The 17,493-nt window shown below is 38.8% G+C and overlaps 3 protein-coding genes and 1 long non-coding RNA gene across 11 annotated transcripts in view; 2 read left to right on the top strand and 2 right to left on the bottom strand.

Annotated features, from left to right (window-relative positions):
- Positions 1-17,493, bottom strand: part of LOC135791366 (uncharacterized) — a 272,960-nt gene that overhangs the window by 109,797 nt on the left and 145,670 nt on the right. The gene's annotated exons all lie outside the window — the stretch shown is intronic.
- On the top strand, positions 137-4,019 carry LOC135791086 (2-acylglycerol O-acyltransferase 1-like). Of its 3 annotated transcripts, none has more exons than XM_065301400.1 (3): positions 137-308; positions 2,698-3,575; positions 3,637-4,019. In XM_065301400.1, the coding sequence occupies exons 1-3, from the start codon at positions 283-285 to the stop codon at positions 3,792-3,794; spliced, it is 1,062 nt and encodes a 353-aa protein (XP_065157472.1). In that variant the 5' UTR covers positions 137-282; the 3' UTR covers positions 3,795-4,019. The 3 variants fall into 3 exon arrangements, with proteins under 3 accessions (XP_065157472.1, XP_065157473.1, XP_065157474.1); XM_065301401.1 differs by lacking the exon at positions 137-308 and adding an exon at positions 1,596-1,840; XM_065301402.1 differs by lacking the exon at positions 137-308 and adding an exon at positions 2,190-2,494.
- Positions 3,942-5,466, bottom strand: LOC135791084 (kynurenine 3-monooxygenase-like). The gene is made up of 4 exons (XM_065301399.1): positions 5,411-5,466; positions 5,095-5,355; positions 4,902-5,038; positions 3,942-4,836 (listed from the first exon to the last, which is right to left on the bottom strand). The coding sequence occupies exons 1-4, from the start codon at positions 5,450-5,452 to the stop codon at positions 3,942-3,944; spliced, it is 1,335 nt and encodes a 444-aa protein (XP_065157471.1). The 5' UTR covers positions 5,453-5,466.
- Positions 5,819-17,385, top strand: LOC135791083 (uncharacterized). Its single transcript, XM_065301398.1, is given in 26 exon segments — positions 5,819-6,038; positions 6,925-7,107; positions 8,023-8,118; positions 8,121-8,162; positions 8,382-8,417; positions 9,187-9,369; positions 9,426-9,569; positions 9,626-9,940; positions 9,997-10,200; positions 10,203-10,310; positions 10,371-10,533; positions 10,535-10,683; positions 10,743-11,387; positions 11,448-11,728; positions 11,816-12,038; positions 12,136-12,186; positions 12,412-12,678; positions 13,007-13,258; positions 14,078-14,209; positions 14,268-14,525; positions 14,528-14,554; positions 14,557-14,589; positions 14,643-14,969; positions 15,467-16,105; positions 16,159-16,482; positions 16,541-17,385. Coding segments are annotated over 26 exon segments (5,658 nt in total). The 5' UTR covers positions 5,819-5,833; the 3' UTR covers positions 16,912-17,385.

The raw sequence follows: 17,493 nt of genomic DNA, 5'->3' as shown, positions 1-17,493 counted from the left end.
CCAACGTCTTATTAATATTTCATTGCTTTTATCAATAGTAAACTTGCCTGTTGATATCGAAAACACATCAAACAACTCGAGGTCGATTTGATCACAATCTTATCGAGTTTCTTATCGCGTAGTGTGCTAGGCAAAGTCGAGTGTGCACAATGTTGGAATGCACTCTTTTAAAATTACTTCTATTTGATATTGTTGGTCAGTCGGTGATTTTTCGGCTTAGTAAGAGTATGTGCGTCACGAGTTTTATATTGTTTTGATCAGCATATTGATTACCTCAACATCATGGTGATCCTCGAAGCAATATTTAGGTAAGCTGTTTTACGATTGTTATTATATAAACGTTGAGTGTATGTAAAACTATTTACAGTGTAAATAATGATATGGTATGCTACTATCGCACGATTTAAGTGATTCTTGATATTGACATGTTTATTTTGTGGTTTTTCTATAAACTCCAACGTTTTTCGTTGTTTAAACACAAATTACATCATTAAATATTTTTGTGTAAAATTCAAAGTTTAATTTATTAATTCACGTCATAAATTGTATAATTTTATTCTTTAAACGCAAACAATACAAAAACATCACTTTTTTAATATAATTTTACTTCAAATTAATGAAGTAGAAGTTTTTTGGTGTTTTGAAGAGTTAAACATTTACATTCGTAATACGGTTAGATAATCATGCAAATTATGTCTAGAGAGCAAAGATGTTGATATAACTACACTAAATATTTAATTTTCTACAAGGAAAAGAAAGTGTCCAATGATTTACAAAGAAATTAAGTTGTAAGCTTTAATTTTCCATTAACCTAAAGACACAAATATAAAATTATAGAGTAAAGGACGTAAATTGAAGTTTTTATTGTTATTTTAAATAAGAAAAGGCGCTTTATTACATGTACTCATTCAACATAACGCTTATTGATAATTGACAACATATTATTCGAATTTCACCATTTTGAAATCATGAATTTACATATTTCACGATAACAACTACAATTATAAACGACTCGTGTTTATCTACATGCAAAGTTTTGGGTTTGCAGCGTGAATAAAAACTATCACAAAATTAAATCAATAGTTTGGTACTAGAGGTACAAGCACAGCATAATTGAAAGTTTATAGGTCAATCAGATAGGAAGCGGTCTCATCGTCGTCAATATTGATAATCAGATTAAAGGTAAAAATAATACAATAAAGCGAAAATTAAAAATAAAAACTATTACGTGCGCATCACACGCATCACTCACAATTGGAGCGGCAAATATCGTCCGATGAACTTTTTGTTTAAATTTCGCAGTCTTACATTGAATTCACCGTATTGTATTGTCATCGTATGCAAATAGTGATTTACATTATTTACGATACATGCCACTGCTGATAACGAACATGTTACGTTTGGAAATCGGTGAATTATATCGCATTTCCAAATGGGAAATTATTAATGTACGAATCGTGCGCGCTTGTTTTCCACACCACCACACACAATACCGGAATAAGGTTCTTCCGATGCATGTAGAAATACCTACAAGCAGGTCGCGTGTGAGTTTGTGCTCGGAGTGGGGCGTCTCTAGCAACGTGTTGTATCGCGCGTATTTATTTTAAAATACAAACGCGACGCGACGATGTTGGTCGCGAGTTCGCGAGTGCGTCAAGACGTCGTTAGCCATTCTCGTAGGTAGCGAGTAAAGTAAGCTTTTTCGCACGGAAAATATCTTCGAAATAATCGTGTGTGATGCGCTTGCACTGTGAGCACGATTGAGAACAAACACTCTTCGCGTGAGACAAGCAACCGAGACACACGGCTTGGTTACTTCTTGCGCGCCGGCGAGTTCAAGGTGAGATTGTGAGTTTTTCACGATACGTTGGCTTTCGACATGCGCGCCGGCAACGTGACCGCCGATGCAACAATGCTCGTAGTGTACACTTTACAACTTGTACAAGGGGGACGGGATGATACAAAACGGGAATCCAGTTTCAACGGCCAGAACATAAAATTAAAAAGCAAAAAAAAAAAACAATTTTAATTTCCGTTAATTTGTTAGTTACCTCGAATGGAACATTGACCACTTCCTATATTTAGACGTAGTCAAAGACTTTGAGGCGCGCGACGTGGTTACAACCGATCACCGTTATATAAGATGCGCAAAACAAAGAATATATGCATTTGCATCGTGCATTCACATACATACGTGATTTGAAATCGATTCTAATTGGACGTCAACACAAAGCTTTCGCGACAACAACATATTTTGAATTCGTCTGGTTTTCGCGGAGATAACGCGTTTATAACGAGTTATAAACACCGACAACTTGCAGTGCATGCAATATTTAAATCCACATATCGAACGTGAAAGTGCAGACTTTCTCAATTTCTACATTTCAAAGTTTCACAGCTAGTGTACTAGGTGTTGGATGGCTAAAAATACAAATTCGCGGTAAAACAGTCGTCGTTTAATATTATTGTTAGTCATCGTTACTTAATACACATTGTGAGTAAACATATACATATATCACTACTGTCAATGGGACAATGACGAAGTAAACGAATTGTTTTAAATATAATTATACATCATTTTGAATCGCAATATAATCATTGGTAAAATTCCACTCTAAGATTACTTTTTTTACTGGCGAGTTAATTTTTATTTAAAAGTTATAATTAAAAAATAACAAAAAAATGTTTTTATTTTAGAATAATGGAGTTGTTTGGAATCCACTGGGCTCCATTGAATGTCCCACTGCAACGAAGGTTGCAAACCCTCGCAGCGGGATGTTGGTTCGTGATAATGGCATTCGGTGGATTCATGATGTGGATTCTCACTGCATATCTAATATTTTTCACATCATACTGGTGGTTGACACTGATATACATCCTCTGGATTAAAACCCTTGACAAAGACACATGTGAAGAAGGCGGGCGTAAATCCGAATGGGTGCGAAGTTGGACATGGTGGCGTTATTTCCGTGACTATTTCCCAGTGAAATTGGAACGCGTGTCGTTCATGGACCTTGATCCAAAACGTAATTATTTGTTTTGTTGTTTTCCACACGGCATGCTGTGCACGGGGCCGTTCGTGGCATTCGGAACCAATTACGGAGGCTTCAAAGAGTTTTTCCCCAATCACAAACGTATGATAATGACACTTGGTCAACACTTTGATGCGCCATTTTTTCGTGAGATGGTTTTCGGCCTTGGTGGTTGTAAAGCTTCAGCCAAGAGTATTGAACACGTGTTGGATGAGCCACACGGTGGTAATATTGGTATTCTGATGGTGGGTGGTGCTACGGAAGCCTTTTATTGTCGGCCTGGACAGTATAAAATTATACTGAATAAACGCAAGGGTTTTATCAAATGCGCGTTGAAATCCGGAAGCCCCCTGGTGCCTGTGTTTTCGTTTGGTGAGACTGATGTGTTTGATCAGGTTGACAATCCAGAGGGATCATGGGTACGCTCACTGCAGGAATGGCTGAAGAATTATATTGGTATTGCTCCGGCTATTCCAGTTGGTCGAGGGTTTTTCCAATATAATTTTGGGTTGGTCCCCAGGCGTAGACCGGTAACAACAGTTGGTAAATCACATTTTTATTCAATCATTATTGTGATATAACTAAAATCATATTTATATTTTAGTGGGACGACCAATGGAAATCCCAAAAATCCAAAATCCAACTCCCGAGCAAGTTGATGAAATCCACGCGAAATTTAAACAGTGCCTGATTGATTTGTTCGAAGAACAAAAACGCACTTACTTGAAAGATGCCGAGAACGTCAAGTTGGAAATCTTGTAGTCCTCCTCATCGGACGTTATTAAAGGTGTATATATAATTTTGTATTGTTATCGTACGATTATTCATTTATAGTATATTAAGTGTTATACAACTGGATTCCACATTAAGCATTGATGATCACGAGGAGTAATAAGATTACGGGTATGATTAAAGCAAATGATACGAAGACGTTGCGAATAATCTATAAAATGGTTTTATACATAAATTTGAAGAGCTATTAATATATGTTTGTGTTTTACTTGCCTTATCTTGCCAGGCTCTGTTGTCACAACACTCTTTATAGCCCATGTCAGTGAATGACACTGAATTGTACAAAGGGATCCAAGTATTGGGCATTAGTCTGAATGCGATGTTATCGAAGAACTTTCGGATGCGGTAACTTCTTGTTGATACTAAATTACGCATTTCTAGGTAGTTGTACATTGCAAGATCACAAATTGCATGCGCATCTTCACGCCGCCATTTTGTGAAACGTTCCAGTGCTTCTTCCACATCAAAAAGAGATAATACATCGTAGAGAATTCGACAGTCTTCAAACCCTGCATTCATTCCTTGACCATAAAATGGTACCATTGCATGTGCTGCATCGCCAAGTAAAACAACTCTACCAAAATGAAACGGTGAACATTTTACAGACACCAATGGCATTGGTTTCTTCTGAAAGAAATCAGAAGCTAAATCTTCTGGTGTTGTATAATCAAAAAAGTCTGGAAATGTATCTTTAAAGAAATCAATCAAATCTTCTTTGGTTTTAAGTGCTTCAAAAATGTTAAAAGGCATAAACAAGGTGACAGTCCATGAATGATCAAAATTTGGTAATGCAATCATCATAAATGTTCCTCTGGGCCAAATGTGTAAATGATTCTGCGTCATACGCAAACCGTGCTCTTTCGCTATCGTCAGCTCCACGTAACCGTGATTGATGTAGGTCTGCGCGTAATCAAGCAGACAGGACTTTTGTATCTCCATTCGCACTCCGCTAAAGGCACCGTCGGATGCTATTATTATATCGGCGCGATTCGTAACGTGAACATTTTCCGCGCTGGAACAAACACAATTCACACCGGTGAAACATACACGCAACTGCTGATAACACAAAACACATACGTGCGGATTGTGACAGTCCCTTCATCCGGAAAGACCTGAATCAGTTTGTGTTGGAAGTGCAAGCGTACGTTGTCATTGTTTTCAATTGCTTTGATCAATTGCAGATTCAGTTGGTTGCGAGATATTGAATATAAACACTATAAAGACAAAAATAAAAAAAATATTTGTTTATAAAATGTAAAATGGTAGTTACCTCATTGTTTATTGAATCATACAGTATAGATTCACACTTCTTTGATTTGGAATGAATGTAGCGTCCTTTCATTGGCACGGCTAACTTTAGAATGTCTTCCTCCATGCCAACAAATCTGAGCGATTTCCGCCCGCGGTTGGACATCGCCAAATTGATTGATCTACCTTCGACGGTTTTTGACATACGCGGATCTTCTCGCTTCTCATAAATGGTTACTACATAACCAAGTTTAAGCATAAAATGAGCGGCTAGGGAACCCACCTTGGAAATAATTTCTATTGAAATTAACAATTTATAAATAAATTTAAATTTTTACCAAACCACATCCGATTATAATGCATGACTTTGATTCTGTCATTGTTTTACTATTTTTATGCAGTAAATATGATGATTTAAAGAGAACTATGAGCATTTCTATAGTTTCTTTCTATTTATAGACGTGACAAAAGGGTAACTGATATGTAAGATGCCCTAAAACTACCAGATTATGTTTTTACAAACATGATATGTTGCCTGAGTGTAAATTACATGAGTACAATAGATTAACGGGTAAATAAATTGTAATGGACTATTTATATAGTCATAGTGTGATGTTTATGTCATTATTCAGTTTGTTTTAATTTTTATTTTTATGTTCCCGAGTGATTGGTCTTGTGGGTAGCCCACGAGATGGTATGCAGTAGCATCGAGGCATCCAGCTTTAGATCCAACGCCCGGTGGTGGTGGCAGCAGGTGGGGCATGGCGGCGCAGCGTCGCGACGCCGAGCGGCGGATTGCTCTTTTCTCAGTAGTGGACGGCAGCATGTGGTGGTGGCTGCTACTCGTGGCTGTGGTGACGGCCAAACGCGGCCCAGCGGCGCATCATGATCCCGTCATTGAGGAGGTCACGGCCAAGCAGCTGGAGCGTGTCCTGGCCGACAAGGATTACGTCGCGGTGTTCTGGTGTAAGTAGCCAACCTCTTGTGCGGCCGGAAGTCAGTCCGCCATATTGGCGCAAGCATAGCTCAACAAATGTAACACTATACCGGCCGCCCGCGTGCGCGTACTGTGCGTGTGTGCGTCCTGCGTGTACGAATGGATTTCGGGATAGACGGGTATCGTACTTGGATGCCATATCCCGATTTGGCTCGGCGTCCAGTGATCTCTCGCACGCTAACCACGACGGGCACGTGCACGTCTATCGCGCCATCCTCCCGCACATCAACACCTCCCGATGTTTTCATATCGGAATCGCATTAATGGCGCCCATGAGCATAAATCTTATTCGGACTGGGCACACCTGTTAAGCAGCTAATGCCTCAGAGTCGCATAGCGACATAGTCGTCGTGCCAATAACACATTTTATTTTTACTGTAAGCAGCGACAATTACATAAAAATGTTCGACTCGCCAAACTTTCACGCAGACACAAAAAACCCGCTTAGATAAATTGAACCATGTCGCCTGCCGCCACGTACAATCATGATCCTTCACCTATTTTGACTTGTCTAGTGATGCCATATCAAAAATCGGCCGCCTCTTGTTTGCAGAAGCACAGAAGCACTTTCCACTCGGCGACACATTTATGTCCTAATAAATTGTACAATTCTGCTGCGCGCGAAATTCTAAAATTAAAAGGCTTCGACTGTTTTTCGTACGTGGGACATTCGCAACGTCTGAATCACACGGTGCCCTGATGCTCGCTCGGTTACTTTCCTTGTATCAAATGCAACGGGCGAATGCGTGCGCTGCCAAAGTATGAATTGACTCGTAAAACAGCATAATGAGAAAATCAAAATATTTACAGACTGTTGAGGCTTTTGCGTAACCTATTCTCCGTATTAACTTGCAGACGCTCGCAGCTGTACCACGTGCGACAAGGTGCTCGAGGAGTTGGAGCAGATCGACGACGACACAGATTCGTTTGGCGTGGACTTTGTGAAGATCAACGACAAGCGGCTGGCCAAGCAGTATGGCATCAAGAACTTTCCGGCGCTCACCTACTTCAGGGAGAAACAACCAATCATCTACGAAGGTCTCTTTCTACTTCTCTCCTAACAGGATTGCTTCATTCTGTATTTAACATTCGGTCGCAAAGCCTCTTTCCGAATAGAATTATCATGTTCCGTGCTTTTTTGAAACTCGGCCAAAATTTGGCACGGGCAAGAATTTTAATATGGCCTAGCCAAGCCTGGTCGCACGTCCGAAAGTTCTGAATTAAATTCCACACTTCACATTTTCTACGGATGGAAAACCGTTGACCGCAACATATCCGACAGTCGTTCATAAAGCTATTTACATGTGAGATTCCCTTTGTGATGATCATCGATTATGCAAGCGGAAGACTTCTAGCTGAACTGAATGATTGCTGGGTAGGGATATCGTCCCGATACGATTCGAACATGATTTGTTCGCGGATTAATGAGGCCGCCTTTGAAAGATCTGATGCTGCGCGGAGTTGTACGAGTTTTTAGACATCGCAGAGTCTCGATGCGGGCTAAAAATAAACGAATGCTGCCTAGCCGCCTAGAATAGTACATTTTATTGTGTTAGCTCTTTGGGCGCTGTAAAATAGCTGAAAGGAGCAAAACAAAAAGTGGCCCAAGCCACTCACGTTTGCCACCTGATCGTCATCATTCTGTGGGTGGTTACCATGAAAATCACACAGATATTGGTTTCGTAATAGGCCCATTGTTATGCAACTGCAGACTAGTTCAAAGCAAACTTCGGAAATTACATGGAAAATCGATTTTGCAAACACAATTTTAATCAATGTACTTCAAACAACAACAGAAATTTAATATGCAATGCAATTTGCTCGTTAGGTTGCTCAATTTTTGTGGTTTTTAGCGGCTTGCTTAACTAAATATATGAAAATCAGGTCACGAGCAGATCAACATGACCCAAACGCCATGTGTGAGGCGTTTAATGAAAATATCTGTAATTTTAGGTGACCTGATGGACGAGGAAAACGTGCTCGATTTTTTGACAAGTTTGGAAGCCATGGACTTACCAGACAGAATAGAAGAGGTAAATTCGAGAATTCTGAAAAGATCGTCGAGGACACCGATTATGTGGCCGTCCTATTCTGTAAGTATTTTCGTAGATTATAACAAGTAGAAAAAACACAATAATAAAAGTCATTTTCGACGATTCGAAGCCCTCCCAAAATCTACATACATGCCGCGTATAAAATGGCCCAAAAAATATCAAAAATGCTTTTATATGTTGTGACTAATCTAGCACTTAAGGTAAAATCTTAAAATTGTAGCAACACAAACAAGTCGTGTGGTTGTGCGAATGTTTCAGGTCCGGATTCAGATACTTGTTCCAAAGGGGGCGTAAGTAAGTAGCTGCCATGTTGGGCTGAAATTTATCATTTGAAAAGAATCACAACGCAAGCAATCGTTTGGTAAACAAATGTTAAATTATTTTTTTCTTAAAATGAGACCAAAATTTACTATACAATTGCATCGCATTGTTTTTCTTGCAGCAAATTTTTGCTATATCAGCTCCACGCATGTGACGGCACTTTCCCACACTTTCTCTAAACTCTAAACACTCCATGATAAATCGCGCGCATTCAACCCCTTAACACAACAAACACTCCTCGGCAGATGAAACAAATGTTCACAGAAAACACACGCCACTAATTAGAGTATGACAAACGCCTTGCCAATGCCCCCTCTTGCCCCTTCTGCCCGCCACGTCTCATCGCATTTATTCGTTCTGATATTTTCTGCATTTGTGTACAAGCCCAAGCGATTTTTGAATCTAGTAGACTAGTTGTTGTCTTGGATTTGAAACACTTTTGGAATGGTTTAGGATTTGCCTGACTTGTGACTGCACGGACTTCTTGATTGCATGAAATCTAAGCTAGTGGTCGGAGAAACGCAAATGGAGACTTTAAAATAATATTGCGATAGCGATTGCGAAAATGTCAGCTGCTCTAAAAATAAAGCGCTCATCGTGCACCGTCGAAGAACGCAAAGTTGCGTTTTCGTCATATTGAATGCCAGTTGTAATAATTTCTTGCGTCTTTCTTCCATGGTGACCTAAATTGTGTTCCACAGATTATTCTGTAAGGAAATAACATTGGTATTTATGTGTTTAGATAAACCCGAATGCAAGAAGTGCTCCAAAGTTTTGCAAGAACTGGAAAACATTGACGACGAAGCGGATCAATTGGGAATTGGTTTTGTTAAAATAAACGATGAGGAATTAGCTGAAGAATATAACCTTGGACAATTGCCTGCACTTGTTTATTACAGACATCAAACACCAATTATTTTTGAAGGTATAAACAATATAAACAACATAAAAACCTCAATATTCTAAAACTAAATTTTTTAGGTGAATTAACACGCGAGGAAGATGTTTTGGAATGGCTCGTCACACAGAAAAGCACTGGGGATGATGAAGATATCATTGAAGATGTTACCAGTAAAACGCTCTCTACACTCGTTGACAGTGTAGACAATTTAGTCGTGTTATTCTGTAATTACTTACTAAGAATTTAATTTTACAACATTTTAACTAATTTGTTATTGTAGATGATCATGGTAATGAAGACTCAATGCAAGTTTTAGAAGAACTAGAAAAGATCGATGATGATTGTGATAAACATGGCATTCAGTTTGTAAAGATTGACGATGATGGCGTGGCTGAAGAGTACGGCATCGATGCACTGCCAGCTGTTGTCTACTTCGAAAAAGGAATTCCGAACGTATACGACGGTGACTTGGAGCACGAGGAGGAGTTTTTCGAGTGGCTCGTGCAGCAGCTCGAAAAGGACGAAATCGAGGACGTCACTGATGAAATGCTTGATAAATTGATCAATGATGGGAAGAGTGTTGCTGTCTTATTCTGTATGCCAACAAAAATTTTAAATTTCTGGTTTTATTAAGAGTTTATTGTTTTACAGACGATGATGATGACAAGAAATCTCAGCGTGTCCTCAACGAACTTGAAAATATCGACGACGAATGCGATAAGTTGGGTATTGTGTTCGTCAAGATTGATAATGAGGACGAGGCGAAAGAATACGGCATTGAGAAAATCCCATCTTTAGTCTATTTTGAGAAAGGTATTCCTACACTCTATGAAGGAAATTTGGAAGAAGAAGAAAAGTATTGAAATGGTTTGAACATCAAGCCAAGAGTGATGAAATTGAAGATATCAATGATGAAATGCTTGAGATTATCTTGGATAAAGTACAACATGTTGCCGTACTATTCTGTAAGTTTATCATTATCTCATTTTATTAATCAAACAAAAACTAATACTTTGGGTTTTTAGACGACAAAGATCAAAAGAAAAGCCAAAAGATCATATCCGAATTAGAAAACATTGATGACGAGTGCGACCAAAACGACATCGCCTTCGTGAAAATCGATGATGATGAAGAAGCTAAAGAATATGGCATTGACACTATTCCTAGTTTGGTATTTTCGAGAAAAAGATCCCCATGTCTACGAGGGTGATTTGTTGAATGAAGACGCTTTATTAGGATGGTTACTTCATCAGAAGCGTCATGCTGAGATTCCAGACATCACTGATGAGATGTTGGAGCGTCTTGTCGAAAACACACCTTATCTTGCTGTCTTGTTCTGTAAGATAATCTTCTATATAAAAATCTACGTTTATAAACCCATAAATCTTAAATTTTAGATGACAAAGATGATAAACAAGACATTCGAGTCCTCAACGAAATGGAAAACATTGATGACGAACTAGAAAAAGAAGGTATTGTCATCGTACGCATTGATAATGACGCCGAAGCTAAAGAATATGGCATTGATCATTTACCAACATTAATGTACTTTGAAAACAAAATTCCATCAATGTATGAAGGTGACCTGATGAATGAAGACGAAGTTTTGCAATGGTTAATTGAACAAAAATCTTCGGCAACGATTGAGGAAGTCACCGACGAGATTCTGCAAGATTTAATTGAAGAACACGAATATGTAGTGGTATATTTCAGTGGAAAGTGTGAAGAAGGTGAAGAGTGTGACGATATTCTTGAAGAATTGGAAAACATTGATGATGAGCTTGATGAGACCGGAATTATTTTTGTCACAACTGAAGATCTAGCTTTGGCCAAGAAACACGGCATTAAAGGTTTCCCTAAACTTGTATTCTTCCGTAATAAGGAACCATTGCTCTATTCTGGGGACATTGAAGATGAAGATGAAGTGTTAGCTTGGTTGACAGATGAAGATACTTTGGAAATTCCCGATCGCATTGAGGAAGTCAACGAGAAAATGTTGGATGATGTTTTGATGAAGAATGATCATGTGGTTGTGTTTTTCTGTGAGTAAATGATAAAAACCAAAGATAAATATTTAAAAATTTGATGCATTGTGTTTGTAGATAAGGAAGGTGATAAGAAGTCTCAGAAAATCCTTCAGGAACTGGAAAATATCGATGATGAATGCGAGGAAAAAGATATCAGTTTTGTAAAGACCTCAGATGATGGTATTGATAAAGCCTATGATCTTTCCAGCCTCCCTACTCTCGTCTTCTACCGACATAGATTCAGAGAAATTTATCCAGGTGATCTGATGCATGAGGAAGAAATTCTCGAATGGGTTTTGGATCTGCACGAATCCGCTCCGGATGTAATCGAAAACGTTGACAGAAAAACACTGCAGGTTAGTGTTTTAATGATCTAAGGAATTTAAAATTCAATCGGTTGAATGTTTAATGATTGCGACTGTTCAACACCATGTACCTTAAAGGTTCTCATCAATGATGTTGAACACCTTGCCGTGTTCTTCTATTCTGATGATTGCGACAAGTGTAGTGCCGTCCTGGAAGAGTTGGAAACCATCGACGATGATGCCGATAAGCATGGCATTCAGTTTGTCAAGTCGAAGGATTCAAAGTTGGCATCCGAAATCGGCATCTTTAGTTTTCCCGCTTTAGTGTATTATGAAACTGGGGTGCCGATTATGTTTGACGGTAAGAGACAATCCGGCTTCGATACGAATTCACATTTTGCATACTTCATTGAATTTCCATTGGTGAAATAATCGTCCGATTATTTATTATTTTTAAGGCAACCTTAAAAAAGAGGAGAAAGTACTGGAATGGCTAGTTGAACAAAAAAGTAAGATTTCGTTTTAAGTATATGTACTCAGTCGCAATTCGTAATTCGTCAGATTTTTCTCGTGTCAAAATTCAAAATTATTTGCTCGTTGATCTCACAATGTGTCTAAAACCAAAGTTTTGTTATCTGTCACGCTCATTATCGGCATATTTTGGCTTATTTGCGCTATGAGGCGCCTGTGTGTGACATTGCATGAGCGTTGCATGGTTGCTATGATGTCTTTAGGTGATGACGATGAAGATGAAGACGACGATGACGATGAAGATGACGATGACGACGATGATGACGATGACGATGACGACGATGATGATGACGATGACGATGAAGATGATGACGATGAAGATAATGACGATGATGATGACGATGATGACGATGATGATGAAGAAGATGATGATGACGATGACGACGAAGATGATGATGATGATGACGATGATGATGACGACGATGATGATTTAGCTAGTAGAATTTTGAGAGGCTCAAAGAAATCTTCAGGTAAACGCCGTAGAGAATTTGGAAAATGGATGAAGTAGCATTGGCTCCCCGCAAAACCTGAAGCAAAGAATCAAGAACAAAATGTCGTAGACGCTTCTTGGAGTGGGCGTCCTCTGTCTGTGCATGTCTTTCCCTCCGCGCTGCATGCAGGGCATAGTGTCAGACTCACTCCTCTTGTACCGTGTTCTCACTTTCTATACATCTCTCTAATCACTAACCGCTACTTTTCCAATCGCGTCGTGTTTTGCTAATCAAACCAACAACCAACAAACAAACAAAATTCAAGTGATATAAAGGGTGATATCTGACATTGTGTTTCCTGATGCAGGCGATGGCTGTTTCTACGTTGGATTAGGTGGCAAGAATGAACTACCCAAATCGGCTAGTTTAGAACCCTACCAATGCTGTCCGAGCAAACCGGTGCGCGGCAGTAAAATCGCGAAAATCCAACCGGCGCAAAAGACCACCCTAAAGACTAGACAGATTCAGAGCAGACCCGAGCCGCCCACCAGGAATATTCGAGGCAAAGAAGTCGCGACCAAGTCCGACAAGAAAGCAGGCAAAGGAAAGGGCTGGACCGGTAAATATATGTGGTGGTGGTAGAATGTAAACACTCTAATCAACCGAATGTTACATGATGAAGCCAAGTGAAGCATTTCTATCTGGACTGTAGGCCGACATAACTGCATTCTTTAGGTATCCATTCGACAGGGACGGACTGAACGTAAATAACCGTTAATCACATGCACACACCCACCCCCTGTATTGCAACCCCAACCACCCCATTGATTCTATTAACGCCGTAGCGCTTCAGTTCGCCCTGGTTTGCTCATCAATTCACGCTTCTTGTTTTATTTTTATTTCTGAGTGATGACGAGTTGTGTTCACTTATCACGCGTTTTGATTTGTTTTACATTTCGGTATAAGAAAACTAAATTGTTGACACTTAATTTATTGTTGTTGATATTGTTGTTAAAATCATGTGTAGTGCTTTGAGGCTCGAATACAATTGCAACAAGCTTATACCTGCCTTAACGAAAAAACAAACAACGACCAAATGCTCGACGTGTTCTTGTTCCAATTAATCGTTCGTTATTATTAATCCTCAACTTAATATTGTTACAATTGCATTCGGGATGTATTGTTAATGAAATAAAAGCCCAATTTTAAAAAAGAAACATCAATGAGCAATAATCACAAAACACACGCACATAATATCGTTGTACACTATCTATATAATTGTTATTCAAATAAAATCTTTGATTTTTTATTTAAGTCAATGATGAAATTGTTTATCTAGCCATTCTCTGTCTTTTTCTGTGTCTAATACCATTCTCTCGGAATCAATGTTGTATCAGATGTTGTACTAGCTTCTGCCGGCTTAACTTTTCACTCTTAGGTAATTTGTTGGACGAAAACGAGGTTTTGGATTGGATGATGGATCAGAAAAACGACGAAAGCATTCAGGAGATCAACAGGGAGCAATTGTTTAAATACATTGAAACAAAAGAATTCCTCGCTGTCATATTTTGTAAGAATTTATAATAACTTATATTTATCTAGAGTTAAAATAATTTATTTTATTGCAGATAATGATGAAGATGTAGACAGTCCTAGAATTCTACGACATATTGAGTTAATTGATGACGAAGCAGCTGAATACGGCATCAAAATCGTCAAAAACAGCGATTTGTTAATGGCGAAGAAATACGGTTTCAGAAACCCACCAGGTATCAGTTATTTCAGAAAAGGCAAGCTCATCAACTATGATGGCGACATTGATGACGAGGAAGAGTTGCTCGATTGGCTCACCGACCCGGAAAACATGGAACTCACTGATCACATTGAAAAGTCAACCGTAAAATGTTTGAGAAGATCAAAAGAGCTCCGATTACGTTGCCGTCTTCTTATGTGAGTGTACCAAGTGCAATATTATTGTTAATTTATGAAAGCAATTGTTTTAGACAGCGCCGACTGTAAGCAATGCCCCAGAGTGCTGCTGGAGGTTGAGCACATTGATGATGAAGCAGATTCAGCCGGTATCAATTTCGTGAAAATCGACGATAAGGAATTAGCGAAACAATATGGCGTATTTGCATTACCAGCGATTTTGTTCTTTAAAACCGGCTCAAAAGAACCTGTTATCTATGCGGGTGATTTGTACGATGAGCAGCAGATACTTCAGTGGTTGATGACACAACAGGATCCCGCTGGAGACGTCATTGAAGCAACCGGTGGCAATGATTTGATTAGTATGATTGAAGAAGAAGAAGCTTTGGCTGTTTACTTCTGTAAGTATTTAATAATTACAAATCTCTCAAATCTACTCAACTAGTTTATGTTTAATATGAGAAATTTTTAAAAACAAAACAAGTGCCAACCACCTGCCCCCCATGAGACCTTTAAATTTATATTCTATACAGGGAACAAGACGCTGTGCGATTTGTGCAGCGCTGCGCAGGAAAACGCCAAAAAGGGCCATAAACACAAGGCAAACGCAGCAGACGATACGGCACTGAACGGTACAAAACATGCATTCGACAATATTGGTTTTCTCTGTCCCAGTAGTAGATTTGGATGCGTTGCATTGCCTGCAAGTTTTTTTGAACAGTAGATGTTGATTCCCATTTTGAGAAACATTACACGAACACACGCATATTGCACGATTGTAGGAATCTATTGCTTCCCATTGCTATTTTATTTCACCCATAGTCCCACCATGTTTAAATCTCTCAGGGTCTATCATCAAATGATTCCATATTATCTAAAAAGTTACATTGTGTTGTAGATTCAGAGGAATGTGAGCAATGTACCAAAATACTTGAAGAACTTGAGAATATTGACGATGACTGCGAACGGCATGGCATCACCTTCGTGAAAACCCATGATACTAAAGTAGCGGAAAAATTCGGAGCTGTAGATTTTCCTGTACTGATGTATTTTGAAGAAGGAACTGGAGGTATCTTTGATGGAGATATCATGGAAGAAGAAGAAGTTCTCCAATGGTTGATTCAACAACGTACAGAAGACCGTATTGAATTAATCACCAGAATAATGCTGGAGCGTATGGTAGAAGACACTCAATATTTAGCAGTGTATTTCTACAAAACAAACTGCCATATTTGCGAAGAGATTCTTGAAGATTTAGAAAACATTGACGATGAAGTTGATGTTTATGGTATTCATTTAGTTAAGATTCAAGATCCTCCTCTCGCAAAACGTTATAGCATCAAAACATTCCCAGCATTAGTCTATTTCCGAAATGGAAATCCCTTGCTATTTGAAGGTGACCTTCAAAATGAACAATCCGTACTTGAATGGCTAATTGACGATGACAATCGGGAGCTAGCGGATGAAATTGAATCTGTTAATGAGAAAATGTTGGGAAGACTGCTGAATGAATCTCCATTCCTTGCCGTGTTCTTTTGTAAGTTTAAAAAGAAGAATTCTATGAAGATTTTATTAATGTTGATGTTTCAGATGATGAGGACTGCCCTGAATGTGACGAAATCATGGAACAACTTGAAGAAATCGACGGAGAAGCAGATTTGTTTGGAATTGATTTTGTAAAGATCTGCAGTGCTGACGCTGCCGCTGAACAAGGTCTCCACAATTTACCAGCGTTGATGTACTTCCGGAAAAAGACACCAATGGTTTATGATGGTGACTTGACCGCTGGTGATCGCATTCTTGACTGGTTAACGTCCCAAGATGTGTTTGAAATTAAAAACGAGATTGAAGAGGTGAACAAGAAGATGTTGGAGAAATTGTTGGAAGAAAATGAGTTTGTTACTGTTTTCTTCTGTAAGTAGCGCCATCTATTAATTGTGTTTTATTTAACTATTTAATTATTGTGTTTTAGATGAAGTACACTCAGAAGAAAGTAAACATATCCTAGAAAAGCTCGAAAACATTGACAGTGAAACAGATAACTTTGACATAACCTTCGTCAAGATGGCGGACGCCCGATACGCCCGCAAATGGGGCGTCACTCATCTACCCTCGATTGTCTACTTCCGCCGACGCTTCCCAAGCATATTCCGCGGTGATTTAAAATCCGAAAAAGACGTTCTCGAATGGCTCAGGAAGAATCGCTTCCGTCAACCCGAATTAAACATCTTTATGTATGCTTTATTAGCGATTGGCGTTGCATTCGTCACATACACTGCATTCCTGATGCAGTGCTTCAAAGCGCAACCGCCACCACCAGCGCAGCATCCAAAGCAAACATAAATGCAATTTATTCAGATTAAGTAAATGGAAATGAAATCGTTGTCGAATCCATCTGAATGCATGCGTGCGTGTGTAGATGTTGCGTGACTGTGATTATTAAAGTTTTGGATTCTCGAAATTAATTTATCTCAATTTTCATTGATTTGTACGATTGTTCTAAGGACCAAGCCATTGATTCATCAAACAAGAACAAACCGGAAGCGTGCTGCGTCATATCAGAAACAAATCAGAAACAAAAACAAACAAAAAAAAAACAGAACAAGAATACGGTAAACACACCTCTTCTTTAATGATTAATTGTAAATATAAATACTCTTGTAAATAAATTTATCATATCCATCGTTTATTCCTGCCGACATTCGGGTTTGACATCCGTTTGTTACGCGAAGAAAATAAATGAAAACAATTTCCGTTAGGTCGATATACTATTGTCGTCGTTATAATTTAACTAATAAAGTTAATTGTTTATGGAAATACTCGTACAAATACATATCTACCAAAGTGTAAATTTTTATGTATTTCATAGCGCATTGTAAATGTTTTCACAAACCAGACGCGTGATGATGGAACCACATCGCTACT

This window comes from Atheta coriaria, unplaced genomic scaffold (genome assembly GCF_025399875.1).
Source record: "Atheta coriaria isolate IRGN ID8LTWV9N9 unplaced genomic scaffold, Caltech_Dcor_3.1 hic_scaffold_4_pilon, whole genome shotgun sequence".
In the NCBI taxonomy this organism is placed as follows: domain Eukaryota; kingdom Metazoa; phylum Arthropoda; class Insecta; order Coleoptera; family Staphylinidae; genus Dalotia; species Dalotia coriaria.
The sequence above is the reverse complement of the archived record's forward strand: the minus strand, read 5'-3'. Positions and strand labels throughout refer to the sequence as shown.

What these genes read in the sequence shown, in the direction of transcription:
- LOC135791086 (XM_065301400.1), top strand. Translation starts at nt 283, where the DNA reads ATGGTGATCCTCGAAGCAATATTTAG. An exon ending in ATCCTCGAAGCAATATTTAG is followed by an intron (nt 309 to 2,697) that starts GTAAGCTGTTTT and finishes TTTTTATTTTAG; the next exon opens with AATAATGGAGTTGTTTGGAA. An exon ending in TAGACCGGTAACAACAGTTG is followed by an intron (nt 3,576 to 3,636) that starts GTAAATCACATT and finishes TTTATATTTTAG; the next exon opens with TGGGACGACCAATGGAAATC.
- LOC135791084 (XM_065301399.1), bottom strand. Translation starts at nt 5,452, where the DNA reads ATGACAGAATCAAAGTCATGCATTATAATCGGATGTGGTTTG. An exon ending in TTATAATCGGATGTGGTTTG is followed by an intron (nt 5,356 to 5,410) that starts GTAAAAATTTAA and finishes ATTATTTCCAAG; the next exon opens with GTGGGTTCCCTAGCCGCTCA. An exon ending in ATGATTCAATAAACAATGAG is followed by an intron (nt 5,039 to 5,094) that starts GTAACTACCATT and finishes TTGTCTTTATAG; the next exon opens with TGTTTATATTCAATATCTCG.